Here is a 13,647-nt window from a genome sequence, read left to right as displayed (position 1 = left end):
CCTGAACCCCGGCATTTAATGAATCCTTCAAATTCTACATGCAACCTTCAATAAGCCTTCCATGGGCCACATGGCCTTTAATAAGTATTGCAAGACCTACATAACCCCCATAATGGCCCTCAGTGCACCGTTTAATACATACATGAAGAACCCTGTGCAGCCTTCAGTTAATCTTACACAACATAGACACGGCCTTCAATAAGCCATGCAAGATCTACACAAGGCCTTCGATAAGTCTTGTAGGACTCTCATATGAACTTCAAAAGGTACTGCAAGACACAAGGAGAATAACAGGGAGGGCTGGATAGTGTTTGGAGATGAAAACGGCAGGTTATTTACCTGGAGTCTGATAGTTGAGACGGCGCATTTCCACCGGATCTGAAGAATGCGCCAGGAGAGAGTCCTTCAGGCCTATGGACTGGTCATCCTTGCCAGACGGGGAGCTAGTTCTTTTTCTGTGAATGATAAAACAAAATTTTTTGTCTCACCTGACAAATTAATTTCTCACCAGATGCTGAGAGCCTACAAGTCATGACATATGGGGTAAAGTCCCTTCCAACTAAAACAACCATCATGCAATGCTTCAGCATGCTTCTTCCACTCTAGCTCGTAGTTTAGAATCCTCAGTTCTATGCACAGTCAAGCAGAGAAGAAGTAAAAGCAGGGAGGACAATGTGAGTAGGGCAGTTAAAGCACAAGCCTTCCTCCCAAAAGGTTTATCAACGGATACAAAAATATCAAAATGATAACATTTGAAAATGTTACGCCAGGATGTCCAAGTGCGTTAACTTCCAGGTCGTAAGAGGGCATGTGAACCAGTATATTATCTAGGTACAGTACACAAAGTATGTGCTTCAGCCATCAGGACACCAAAAACTTAGATGAAAACAGTGGGAGCCCATGCCAGTCAAAAAGTAAAGGAGATAAACTGGTAGTGCTGATCGTGAACAGCAAACTGCAGGAACTAGAGATCTGAATGAGTCAGAATATGATATGATCTGTGGCTCTCCTGCACAGAAGGTAGGAAACACTGTAGGATCTCCATATTCAAAGTGAGAAATCTGAGGAACATGTTGAGGGACTAGAGGTCCAAGATGTAACACATGTACCCTCCTTCTTTGGGCTCACAAACACATTCAGGTAGAACCCAAGACTTTGGATCCTCAGAAAAGCAGAAGAGGAGACATAACTCCATACCTTTAAAAAGTCAGTGTTTCATTAGTGTGGGAAAGCATCTTAACACCTCGGAGGGTGGATCTTGTCACCTTCAGAATGTGCAGCATGTAGGACTTAGTAGGGGATCGGGTGTCTCTCGCTAGGGACAGAATCCTCAACTACAGGCTTCTAAAAAAATACAAAAGCTTCTTACTTCACTCACAGCTCCCTCCTGGGAGGTGCTAACAAAACTGAAAGTCCTAGAGGAGAGGCTGCAGAGGTGGGAAAATGCTGAAGCATTGCATTATGGGTATTTTTACTTCTTCCCATATGTCACGACTCAAGGGCTTTCACCAACCAAGGAAGGAAATGCGGCTCCTTAAACCAACATGTTCACACACATACACATACCCAACACATTTACACTCACACCTGCAAACCCAGCAGGTTCATAGTTTTAGGACTCATAGGCCTGAGGTGTGCTTTGTTGCTTCATGTATTAACCAAGGATGAACCCAGAGTTTTCTGAACGACATGTCCCATGATCCAGAGCAAGTCCCAAGGAAAACCATCCTTGATTAAAGAGACACTATTGTCATCAAAACAACTTTAGCTTAATGAAGCAGTTTTGGTGTATAGATCATACCCCTGCAGTCTCACTGCTCAATTCTCTGCCATTTAGGAGTTAAATCACGTTGTTTCTGTTTATGCAGCCCTAGCCACACAACTTCCCTGGCTGTGACTGACACAGCCTGCATGAAAATAATGGTTTAATTTTAACTTCCGTTAGAAGTATTTATCTCCTTCTCTGTAAATTAAACTTTCATTACACACAGGGGGCTCCTGCAGGGTCTAGCAAGCTATTAACAGTGCAGGAGATACATTCTGTATTAAACAGTATTTGCAATAAAGGAAGTGTAAACATTAGATGTATCTTTACAGGAAGTGTTTAGGAAGGCCGTGTAAGTCTCATGCAGGGAGGTGTGACTAGGGCTGTATAAACAAAGTGATGTAACTACTAAACAGCAGAGAATTGGGCAGTGAGACTGCACAGGCATCATATATACACTAAAATTTCTTAATTAAAATAAAGTTGTTTTGGTGCCGTTAGTGTGCCACTACGCTGTTAAAGTGCATTGTCGGTGTAAATGTAATTCTGATCGCCATGAGTGCATACTCTCAGACAAAATAGTTGAAACAAAAAGAAGAAGCTCCTACCTTTCCTGTTTACTGTGAATCCAGATTGACAGAATAAAGGAAATAAAAGTGGGAGAGAGAAGGAGACAGACAGGCGTTTAGTGGTAACAGAAAGGAGAATATAATGTACAGATGCGTGTTCCTCAGAAGTGGCATAAGCGCGCATGCACCGTGTGTACAAAACTGCAAGGCTCAGTGTCCAGGGCTGCCCGGCAAAGCATGCACATTCAAATATATAAAACTATAACAAACTAAAAAAATAGCACAATGATTTGATAACTTTCACTTAGCTAATTGGTTGTGCTAAATTCAGAAAAGTGACAATTCATCTCACAAGAATCTAAATGCAATGCTCAGTGTGGCAGCTTTAGAAATATTTGGAAAAGTTAGGAATTACTTACTACCCCAGTGGAGTTAAGGTGAGAGAAAAACCTGCAGAATAAACTACGTTCTGGTCTTAAATGTGCTTTTTTTCTCTACCCCCATCAGCTACCAACCACCATAAAGGATGGCTTCTATCACAGCAAGCTGCTACACTGGATTTATAATACTAATTATAATGAGCTGTAGAATGCAAGTGCGATCACTTACCTTTTGAACAGTAGTATGGCAATGACTATGATAATGATTAGAATGACAGCAAGGACAGGGCCCATCACCCACAACATTTCGGGTTCCTCTTGCTGCTTGGCAGAGGACACTTCCACCACAATCTCATCAGAGTATGGACTGGCTGCATACTTCTTCTAGAGGAATAATAAAGATTGGCGTCAGGTTAGTGGCTTTCTGATTGGAGGATAAATCACCAGAAACAGCTGAGATATCAGTTCAGCACACGCCAAGTCTACTCCGACTCTTCACTTGCAGTACCCAAGCAACACTCTCCAAAATAATGTGTGAAGCTGGAAGGTGCTAAACCTAGGGAAGCTATGATATCAACCATTGCGCTGCCATGAATCCACACATGTGATGTCACATCCGCTCCAGGTTAAATCTTTATACTTATAAAAATAAACCTGCCACTGATTCTCTGTAAATTAAGCAGTGTCTCCTGCTACTTAATAAGACGTGCTTCACCGCAATCCTATTAGGATTCTGGGAGCCGCCATGTTGCTCACTCCTCAGGTTACCAGAGAGGATTGGACGGTCAGCAACAATCACTTTACATTCTGGAAAACATTGTTTAACCGAGCCCAGCACGAATAAAGAAGATCTAACTCGTTGTCCCTCACCGTGTCGCCATCTTCTAACGCAGCCAGAACAAAGCAGGAGTAGCTTAGCTCTGCAGTCAAAGGCTTGTTAAGGAATCCATTGTAATCCCTATTGTCGCCCAGAGTGAAGGATTCTGGGAGGGTGTTGAGTCGAGCTGCAATATATGGCTTGTTTCTGATTGCTTGTCTTCTCTGGCGATGTGATCCCTGGTTAATGGCATCGAGTATCTAGATCAAACAAAAAAAGCCATTAGTTACATGAGGACATGGAATTGGTGTCTTTACTGAAAACTGAATTATAATTCGGAATATTAAAGCTCCCAGTTTCTAAAGGTGATATAAACATGGATAACACACGTGGCACTAACACTACATGATGTGAGGGATTCTTGGGTTTTCCCTCCTGCGGGGGCAGTGGAGTAACCAACAGGTGAACTAACTGGTTATCCCGTGGGGAGATCATGCTTTGTTACAGAAAGTTTCTTGGAAGCACAAAGTCCTCTGCCCTTGAATTTAGTGTAGACTCATCTTGGGTCCACTCAGCAGAGCTGAGTGCTCACAATCAGGTTCAGTGCACCTTTTGCACTATAGCAGATCCAAGCACTTACTTCCTAACTCAGCCACTCAGATACAATGCCTGCAAACATATGTTGAGGACACAACTGATTTAGAAACCTGGACCTACAAAGCAGCCAAACAGCCTGTGGATGGAATCAGGGTTACTCAGCTTACCTGTTCTAACTCCAGTTCCTTGGGGCTTTGCCAGCGAGAGCTCAGGCCACTGGTGCTGTCCAGTGGGACTACGACAATATAATACCACCTGCAGATACAGAGAGGACCTGCTTTATAGAGAATTTCCACTGCATGTTTTTCTGAAACTAGAGAAGTTTGCCTATGAGGAGTAAAGGACCCACCTGACTGGGGAAGAGGTCTGGACACGAGGCAGTTGCAAGGTGAATTTGCCATCCTCCATGTATTTGCTGACAGATGAGGGTTTGTTCTGCAATACGTCGGGGGCTGTGCGAATAGACACGCGGTGCTGCAGACCCCCAGCACTGCTACCCCTGTTCATCAACACAAAGGAATAGTCTGTGTCCGGCTCTAGGTTGCTGATGAGTTTGCGCATTGATTGTCCATCCACCTCCACATGCTGATCATTGTATAATATCTGAAACAGCCAACACCAAGACCAGCTAAATGCGTGGGCGCAACAACTGTTATCAAATCACAAACACCTGGCACCCGCTTAGCGGGCAACCTGCCAGAATTGGGTTAACTCTAATAATGGAAGAGCAATGTTTGCTATGCCCCCCTTCTGTGTTTGGATTATCACTTTACACCAATAGAACTGCTAGGATTTTAATATCAAACGAGTGGCTGGAGATATATTAGGGTGTGTTAATAGAAAGGCGGTTTTCACATACATTAATCCAATCTTTAAAGAAAGTCTTTTCAATTAAATAATCCTCTGCCTACGACCTTCCACCCATCTCACCTCCCTGAACAGCTCTATAATCTCCCCCACGTATGTCAAAGGGACATGCTAAGCACCATAACCACTGAATATTATTGTATTATTACAACTTATTGTATCATTATATCTCAATTTATCATTACTGTTCATTGTATTAGTACAGCTCATTGTATCATTACAGCTCATTGTATCATTACAGCTCATTGTATTAGTACAGCTCATTGTATTATTACAGCTCATTGTATTATAGCTCATTGCATTATTACAGATTATTGTATTAGTACAGCTCATTGTATTAGTACAGCTCATTGTATTATTATAGCTCATTGTATCCGTACAGCTCATTGTATTAGTACAGCTCATTGCATTATTATAGCTCATTGCATTATTACAGCTCATTGTATTACAGCTCATTGCATTATTACAGATTATTGCATTATTACAGCTCATTGTATTATTACAGCTCATTGTATTATTACAGATTATTGCATTATTACAGCTCATTGCATTATTACAGATTATTGCATTATTACAGCTCATTGCATTAGTACAGCTCATTGTATTAGTACAGCTCATTGTATTATTACAGCTCATTGTATTATTACAGCTCATTGCATTATTACAGATTATTGCATTATTACAGATTATTGCATTATTACAGCTCATTGTATTATTACAGCTCATTGTATTATTACAGATTATTGCATTATTACAGATTATTGCATTATTACAGATTATTGCATTATTACAGATTATTGCATTATTACAGCTCTGAGTATTATTAAAACTCATTGCATTATTACAGTATGTTGCAGAGAAAGTGTCTGAAGAATCTATAACAACTACATCGAGCTGTAATAGTACCATGATTTGTCACGGTACATTAAGCTGTAATTATATAATCAGCTATACTAATACAATAAGCTGTAAAAAGACAATAAACTGAAATCATAAAATAAGCTGTAATGATACAATAAGCTGTAATAATACACAACGCTGTAATAATACAATGAGCTGTAATGGTAGAATGAGCTGTAATGGTAGAATGAGCTGTAATGGTAGAATGAGCTGTAATGGTAGAATGAGCTGTAATGGTAGAATGAGCTGTAATAATACACAGAGCTGTAATAATACACAGAGCTGTAATAATACACAGAGCTGTAATAATACAATGAGCTGTAATAATACAATGAGCTGTAATAATACAATGAGCTGTAATAATACAATGAGCTGTAATAATACACAGAGCTGTAATAATACAATGAGCTGTAATAATACAATGAGCTGTAATAATACACAGGGCTGTAATAATACACAGGGCTGTAATAATACACAGGGCTGTAATAATACAATGAGCTGTAATACAATGAGCTGTAATAATACAATGAGCTGTAATGGTACAATGAGCTGTAATGGTACAATGAGCTGTAATGGTACAATGAGCTGTAATGGTACAATGAGCTGTAATGGTACAATGAGCTGTAATAATACAATGAGCTGTAATGGTACAATGAGCTGTAATAATACAATGAGCTGTAATGGTACAATGAGCTGTAATAATACACAGAGCTGTAATAATTCACAGAGCTGTAATAATTCACAGAGCTGTAATAATAAATAACAGAATAAGGAGTTATAATACAATGAGCTGTAATAATAAAATATGGTGGATTTTGAGCTTTAAATGTCCCTTACAATGTACAAACGTTTATAGCCATGTCTGAGCAGCTTCATATTGTCACCAAGCACAATATGCCGACTCTTCTACCAATAATAATATTAATCAGCAATCTCTTCTAAAAGCCACAATGCAGACGCTGTTTCCAGAAGCTGGCTATGTCTGGCTGGTCATTGTAATGGTTAAACGGATTCAATTTCCAAATAAAAAGGAGCTCGAAGCTGAATTACATGCAGGTGTTCAAAGTGCTTGGAACACAGTTTGATGTAGACAACGGCTTTGTACCCAGCTGATGTTACAAAGCTCTGCTGAAAGTCCTATACAGACAACTGACGTAGAGACATATTAAACAGAACCGCACACTGACCTTGAAAGGCACAGCTGATTTGTAGGAATCGGGAACTTCCCAGCTCAGCAAAACAGAGGTTTTCATCACAGCATTCACTCTAAAATTCTTGGCAAACACTGCAAACAGATGATTTGGATTTTATTGATCCTGTATTCTATACAGTTTACTATTCAAAATTCCTCCCCGTTAATACATTGTGTAACTTACCTTGGTCAACAGGCATGGTACGAGACTGGATGCTTGGGCTGAGTGGCCCAGGCCCCTTATTTGTCGTAGCCCGGACCTTGATGTCGTAGGTGGTGTCTGGCTTCAAGTTGACCAGCATGATATGTGTATCCCGGGTTATGTTGGTCAGGTCCTGCTGACTGTTGATATCTCGATACACAACGGTGTAGTTGGTGATCTTCCCGTTGCGCTCTTGTAAGATTGGTGGATCCCAAGACACTTCTGTGGTCGACGTGGTGAGCCCAACAACTTGCAGGTTCTGAGGAAACCCACTGGGAGCGTCCTCAGGAGTGGAGATTTCTTTTTCATACTCCTCCCCAGCTCCAGCCCGGTTTTTTGCTGAAAGCTTGAAGATGTAGCTGGCACCTTTGTGGAGGCCAGTCACCGTGTAGTGATGATCATTTTTGCCAAAATCCATAGTGGTGGGTCTCTCCTCATCCACTCGCTTGTATTGCAACCGATAGCCCAACAGCTCTCCAACCATCTCTCTGGGTGGGTGCCACTGGATCAATGCCGTGTTCGCAGAGGTGGTGCTAATCATCATGGTGGGTTTACCAGGTACTGGAATACAGAGGAAAACAATATATAAACATAAATATCACATAAATATATATATGACAGTCATCAAGCTCTACGGACGTTTAACAAAGGATACTCAAACCACACAATTAGATAGAATAAAGCCAGATACTATTAATATAAACGGTTACAGAGTCCTCTCAATATGATTTAAAGATCTTAGACTGATTCAGATACCACTGAATATTGAGCTAGTTAAAGGTCACACAACTGGTGATCGAGTTACTAACTGAATTTAGACATTTAGTCCCCACTCTATCCATTTGTTAACGAGAAGCACTGTTTCTCAGGCACCCATCATTTGGCAGGTGTAATGTGCTCAGCACCTCACGACATCCCTACATCTCACTGTGAGGAACTTAGAAACATAGAATGTGACGGCAGATAAGAACCATTCGGCCCATCTAGTCTGCCCAATTTTCTAAATACTTTCCTTACTCCATGGCCTTATCTTATAGTTAGGATAGCCTTATGCCTATCCCACGCATGCTTAAACTCCTTTACTGTGTTAACCTCTACCACTTCAGCTGGAAGGCTATTCCATGCATCCACTACCCTCTCAGTAAAGTAAAACTTCCGGATATTATTTTTAAACCTTTGCCCCTCTAATTTAAGACTATTTCCTCTTGTTGTGGTAGTTTTTCTTCTTTTAAATATAGTCTCCTCCTTTACTGTGTGGATTCCCTTTATGTATTTAAATGTTTCTATCATATCCCCCCTGTCCAGGGCCGGACTGGCCTACCGGGATACCGGGAAATTTCCCGGTAGGCCGCCAGCCCTGGGGCCGCTTTAACATTTGGCTGCCCTGGGGCCGCTTTAACATTTCTGTTACCCTATGCGGCCGCGCGGCCGCAGCCACAACCGCGCGGCCGCAGCCACACCTGAGCCGGCCGCTGCTGCTTCCTGTCAGCCGCCGGATGTCAGCGGCAAATGACGACATGACGTCACATCCGGCGGCTGCGCGGCGGCGGCTCTACTGAAACTGCATCGCGGCCTTTTTTCCCTGAGCTGTTGGAACTTGTAAAGGTAAGAATAAAGGGGTTGGGGGACCTAATTAATTAATTAATTAATGTATTGGAGAGGGGAGGGGGGGGTCATTAATGTATTGGGGAGGGGAGGTGGTCATTAATGTATTAGGGAGGGGGTGGTCATTAATGTATTGGGGAGGAGGGTGGTCATTAATGTATAGGGGAGGGGGGTGGTCATTAATATATTGGGGAGGGGGGGTGGTCATTAATATATTGGGGGGTGGTCATTAATGTATTGGGGAGGGGGTGGTCATTAATGTATTGGGGAGGGGGTGGTCATTAATGTATTGGGGTGGGGAGGGGGGTCATTAATGTATGGGGGAGAGGAGGGGGGTCATTAATGTATGGGGAGGGGGGTCATTAATGGAAGGGAGGGGGGTCAGTAATGTATGGGGAGGGGGGTCATTAATGTATAGGGGAGGGGAGGGGGGGTGGTCATTAATGTATTAGGGAGGGGGGGTGGTCATTAATGTATTAGGGAGGGGGGGTGGTCATTAATGTATTGGGGAGGGGGTGGTCATTAATATATTGGGGAGGGGAGGGGGGTGGTCATTAATATATTGGGGAGGGGAGGGGGGTGGTCATTAATATATTGGGGAGGGGGGTGGTCATTAATATATTGGGGAGGGGAGGGGGGTCAGTAATGTATGGGGGAGGGGAGGGGGGGTCATTAATGTATGGGGAGGGGAGGGGGGTCAGTAATGTATGGGGGAGGGGATGGGGTGGTCATTAATGTATTGGGGGGTGGTCATTAATGTATTGGGGAGGGGGTGGTCATTAATGTATTGGGGAGGGGAGGGGGTCAGTAATGTATTGGGGAGGGGGGTCAGTAATGTATTGGGGAGGGGAGGTCAGTAATGTATTGGGGAGGGGGGCAGTAATGTATTGGGAGGGGAAGGGGGGTCAGTAATGTTTTGGGGAGGGGAGTAATGTATTTAGGGGAGGGGGGGCAGTAATGTATTTAAGGGAGGGGGGGCAGTAATGTATTTAAGGGAGGGGGGGCAGTAATGTATTTAAGGGAGGGGGGGCAGTAATGTATTTAAGGGAGGGGGGGCAGTAATGTATTTAAGGGAGGGGGGGCAGTAATGTATTTAAGGGAGGGGGGGCAGTAATGTATTTAAGGGAGGGGGGGCAGTAATGTATTTAAGGGAGGGGGGGCAGTAATGTATTTAAGGGAGGGGGGCAGTAATGTATTGGGGAAGGGGAGGGCAGTAATGTATTGGGGAAGGAGGGTAGTAATGTATTGGGGAGGGGAAGGAGGGGGGCAGTAATGTAATGGGGAGGGCAGTAATGTATTGGAGAGGGGGGGAAGGAGGGCAGTAATGTATTGGGGAGGGGGGGCAGTAATGTATTGGGGAGGGGGGGCAGTAATGTATTGGGGAGGGGAAGAAGGGGGGGCAGTAATGTATTGGGGAGGGGAAAAAGGGGGGGCAGTAATGTATTAGGGGAGGGGGGTCAACTGTGTATTGGGGAGGGAGGGGTCAGCAGTATATTAGAGGAGGGGGGTGACATCAGTATATTAGAGGAGGGGGATGACAGCAGTATATTAGGGGGGGGGGTCAGCAGTGTATTAGATAGGGGGGAGAGGGGGACGGGAAAGATCTGACTTGGGAATTTGAGATGAGGCAATAATTATATTTTTTACATTTATATTTGTGGCCCAATTAATATTTTATATATATATATATATATATATATATATATATATGTGTGTGTGTGTAGAAGGAAATGTAAATAGAGGGGGCTACAGGGGTGAGGGAATTATATTTGTAATATATTTATTAGGAACTGTGGAGGGAAGGGGGTTGGATGAGAGCATTAAATATTATAGCATTAAATATTATAGTTATGGGGTAGGAACTGTATTATATATTTTTGGTTTAGTGCAGGGGTAGGTAACCTTCAACACTCCCTTTGTTTTTTGACTACATCTCCATTAAGGCTTGCAAAGCATCATGGGAGGTGTAGTCCACAACATCTGGAGTGGCAAAGGATGTCTATTCCTGGTTTAGAGCATAGGTGTATAACCATTTGGCTTCCCCAGGCCAAAATAACCCCTTAAACTCTTAAAGGATCACTATAGTGTCAGGAAAACAAAGCGGTTTTCCTGACACTTTAGTGCTCTGAGGGTGCCCACACCCTCAGGGTCCCCCTCCCGTGGCGCTGAAGGGGTTAAAATTCCTTCAGTTACTTACCTTAATCCAGCGCCAGGCTCCCTCGGCGCTGGTGACCTCTCCTCCCTGTCTGACGCGAGCTCCCCCGTCCGACGTCACTGGAGCTGAATGCGCATGGCCGCGCGCGCATTCAAAGTGTCCATAGGAAAGCATTTCTCAATTCTTTCCTATGGACACTCTGCGCGATGGAGGTGAAATGTGCCTCCAGCGTCGCAGATGCGCCTCTAGTGTCTGTCCGGAAGACAGCCACTAGAGGCTGGATTAACCGCAAATGTAAATGTAGCAGTTTCTCTGAAATTGCTATGTTTACATGTGAAGGGTTAAAACCTGAGGGTCCACTGAGCTGAAATGGTCTGGGTGACTATAGTGTCCCTTTAACGCTGTTACGGCGTTATATGCGTCCGCATTTTAATGGTCTGTTAAGCTGAATTCTGATGACTCCGCAATGCTATGGGGCTGGTATGTACTTTTTTCCAGGGCTGGTTTTCATACCCAGTCCGGCCCTGCCCCTGTCTCGTCTTTCCTCCAAGCTATACATGTTAAGATCCTTTAACCTTTCCTGGTAAGTTTTATCCTGCAATCCATGAACCAGTTTAGTAGCCCTTCTCTGAACTCTCTCTAAGGTATCAATATCCTTCTGAAGATACGGTCTCCAGTACTGCGTACAGTACTCCAAGTGAGGTCTCACCAGTGTTCTGTACAATGGCACGAGCACTTCCCTCTTTCTACTGCTAATACCTCTCCCTATACAACCAAGCATTCTGCTAGCATTTCCTGCTGCTCTGTTACATTGTCTGCCTACCTTTAAGTCAAAGTTCCAAACCTTCCTGCATTTATTATTATTGTTGAATTTTCTAGCAGTGCAGCCATTGTACTGGAGTCATCACAGTTACTATAACTGCAAAACGCTGCCTTATGCCAATCTGTGACTGTTTTGTTATTGCACAGGGGCCCTCCTCATTTTATATCCTTAAACTGCCGTAACAGACCAACTTCTTCCCCAAAGATGGGTGGGGGCTAATAAATGGGGGTGGGTCTTTCATTTAAATCAGGGGTGCCCAAACGGTAGATCCCCAGATGTTGTACAACTACAACTCCCACGATGCTTTGCATGCCTTTAGAATGACAAAGCATCATGGAAGCTGTAGTTTTAAAACATCTGAGGATCTACATTTTGTGAATCGCTGATTGAAATAATTCCAAGATGGCAGCCCCAACAATAATGTATCAGACTGGCAGATCCGGACACGGCATACACACATTGACATAGTAAGAGTTACAGTTATACGGTGATTAATGGAAGTAACAGGTTTATCTTTCACTAACGCACACGCAGCTGTTTAACAATGTCTGTCTGTCCTTCTCTTTGGGGAACATACCTGCTCCCGTGGTGCTCACAATCTTGGGTTTGCTCCTTGCACCGTCTCCCTTTGTTGTGTAGGCAGCTACGGTGATGGAATATGTGGTTTCTGGAGAAAGACCGGTGATTACAGCGTCCTAAGGACAAAAAAAAAAATCAGAATTTGCAATCATTGCCTGCAGTGCCATGTGTGTACAGAAGGGGGAGCTGGAAGAACACACAATGGATAGTGAAAATGTGCGTTTAGATACAGACTTGCAAAGGTTAGAATGTCACTCTGAGGGGATAAGTGGCTTGGTGCTCTGCAAATCACTTGTGTTAAAGAGAGCGTTATAAGGATGCAGGGCTGTGCAGGATAATTATCAATGGAGATCTCCGAGAGCTATATGCGGGGCACCTCAACACATGGAAATGGCACTGTCCCTGTGATATTGTGTGTGTAACTATGGACAATGTGAGAGCCAGGGAAATGAATTAACCTCAGAAAGAGTGAAATGGAAACCAATCATGCTTCATGCCAATCATTGCTGCATGTTAATTTATAGCATTTTATTCCCTGATTATCCACTCCAAAAAGACCAGCAAACAGGAAAAGCGCTCTGCGTGTGGCAAGGCAAGCGGCAAATATCCCTCATCAGCACCGAACAGAGCCAACCGGCTACCCAGATAGAGCCCACCACACCAAGCAACATGGCACACTCACACCCAGAGAGAGAGAGAGAGAGAGAGAGAGAGAGAGAGAGAGAGAGAGAGAGAGAGGCAACACACTCACAGCCAGAGAGAGAGAGAGACAGGGCAACACACTCACAGCCAGAGAGAGAGAGACAGGGCAACACACTCACAGCCAGAGAGAGAAAGAGAGAGAGAGAGAGAGAGCAACACACTCACACTCACTGCCAGAGAGAGAGAGACAGGGCAACACACTCACAGCCAGAGAGAGAGAGAGAGAGAGAGAGAGAGAGAGGGCAACACACTCACAGCCAGAGAGAGAGAGAGAGAGAGAGAGAGGGCAACACACTCACACTCACTGCCAGAGAGAGAGAGAGGGACACACACTCACAGCCAGAGAGAGAGAGAGAGAGAGAGAGAGAGAGGGCAACACACTCACAGCCAGAGAGAGAGAGAGAGAGAGAGAGAGAGGGCAACACACTCACAGCCAGAGAGAGGGGCGGGGGGAGGAAACACCCGCAGGTAGAGAGAGAGAGAGGGCAACACAC

The 13,647-nt window shown here is 43.8% G+C and overlaps 2 protein-coding genes across 12 annotated transcripts in view; both read right to left on the bottom strand.

The window, feature by feature from the left end:
• PTPRF (protein tyrosine phosphatase receptor type F) overlaps positions 1-13,647 on the bottom strand; it is a 965,824-nt gene that overhangs the window by 13,453 nt on the left and 938,724 nt on the right. For all 11 annotated transcript variants that reach the window (XM_063427667.1, XM_063427666.1, XM_063427670.1 and 8 more), the window contains 8 exons: positions 12,450-12,567; positions 7,272-7,850; positions 7,083-7,180; positions 4,478-4,731; positions 4,296-4,383; positions 3,585-3,791; positions 2,944-3,098; positions 340-455 (listed from right to left, as the gene is read on the bottom strand). In XM_063427667.1, coding sequence (XP_063283737.1) covers positions 340-455; positions 2,944-3,098; positions 3,585-3,791; positions 4,296-4,383; positions 4,478-4,731; positions 7,083-7,180; positions 7,272-7,850; positions 12,450-12,567 — 1,615 coding nt within the window. The remainder of the gene's footprint in view (positions 1-339; positions 456-2,943; positions 3,099-3,584; positions 3,792-4,295; positions 4,384-4,477; positions 4,732-7,082; positions 7,181-7,271; positions 7,851-12,449; positions 12,568-13,647) is intronic.
• The window catches only part of KDM4A (lysine demethylase 4A), a 374,420-nt gene that overhangs the window by 67,494 nt on the left and 293,279 nt on the right, over positions 1-13,647 (bottom strand). The window lies entirely within an intron of this gene.

Source organism: Pelobates fuscus, chromosome 7 (assembly GCF_036172605.1).
Source record: "Pelobates fuscus isolate aPelFus1 chromosome 7, aPelFus1.pri, whole genome shotgun sequence".
Classification (NCBI taxonomy): Eukaryota; Metazoa; Chordata; class Amphibia; order Anura; family Pelobatidae; genus Pelobates; species Pelobates fuscus.
The sequence above is the reverse complement of the archived record's forward strand: the minus strand, read 5'-3'. Positions and strand labels throughout refer to the sequence as shown.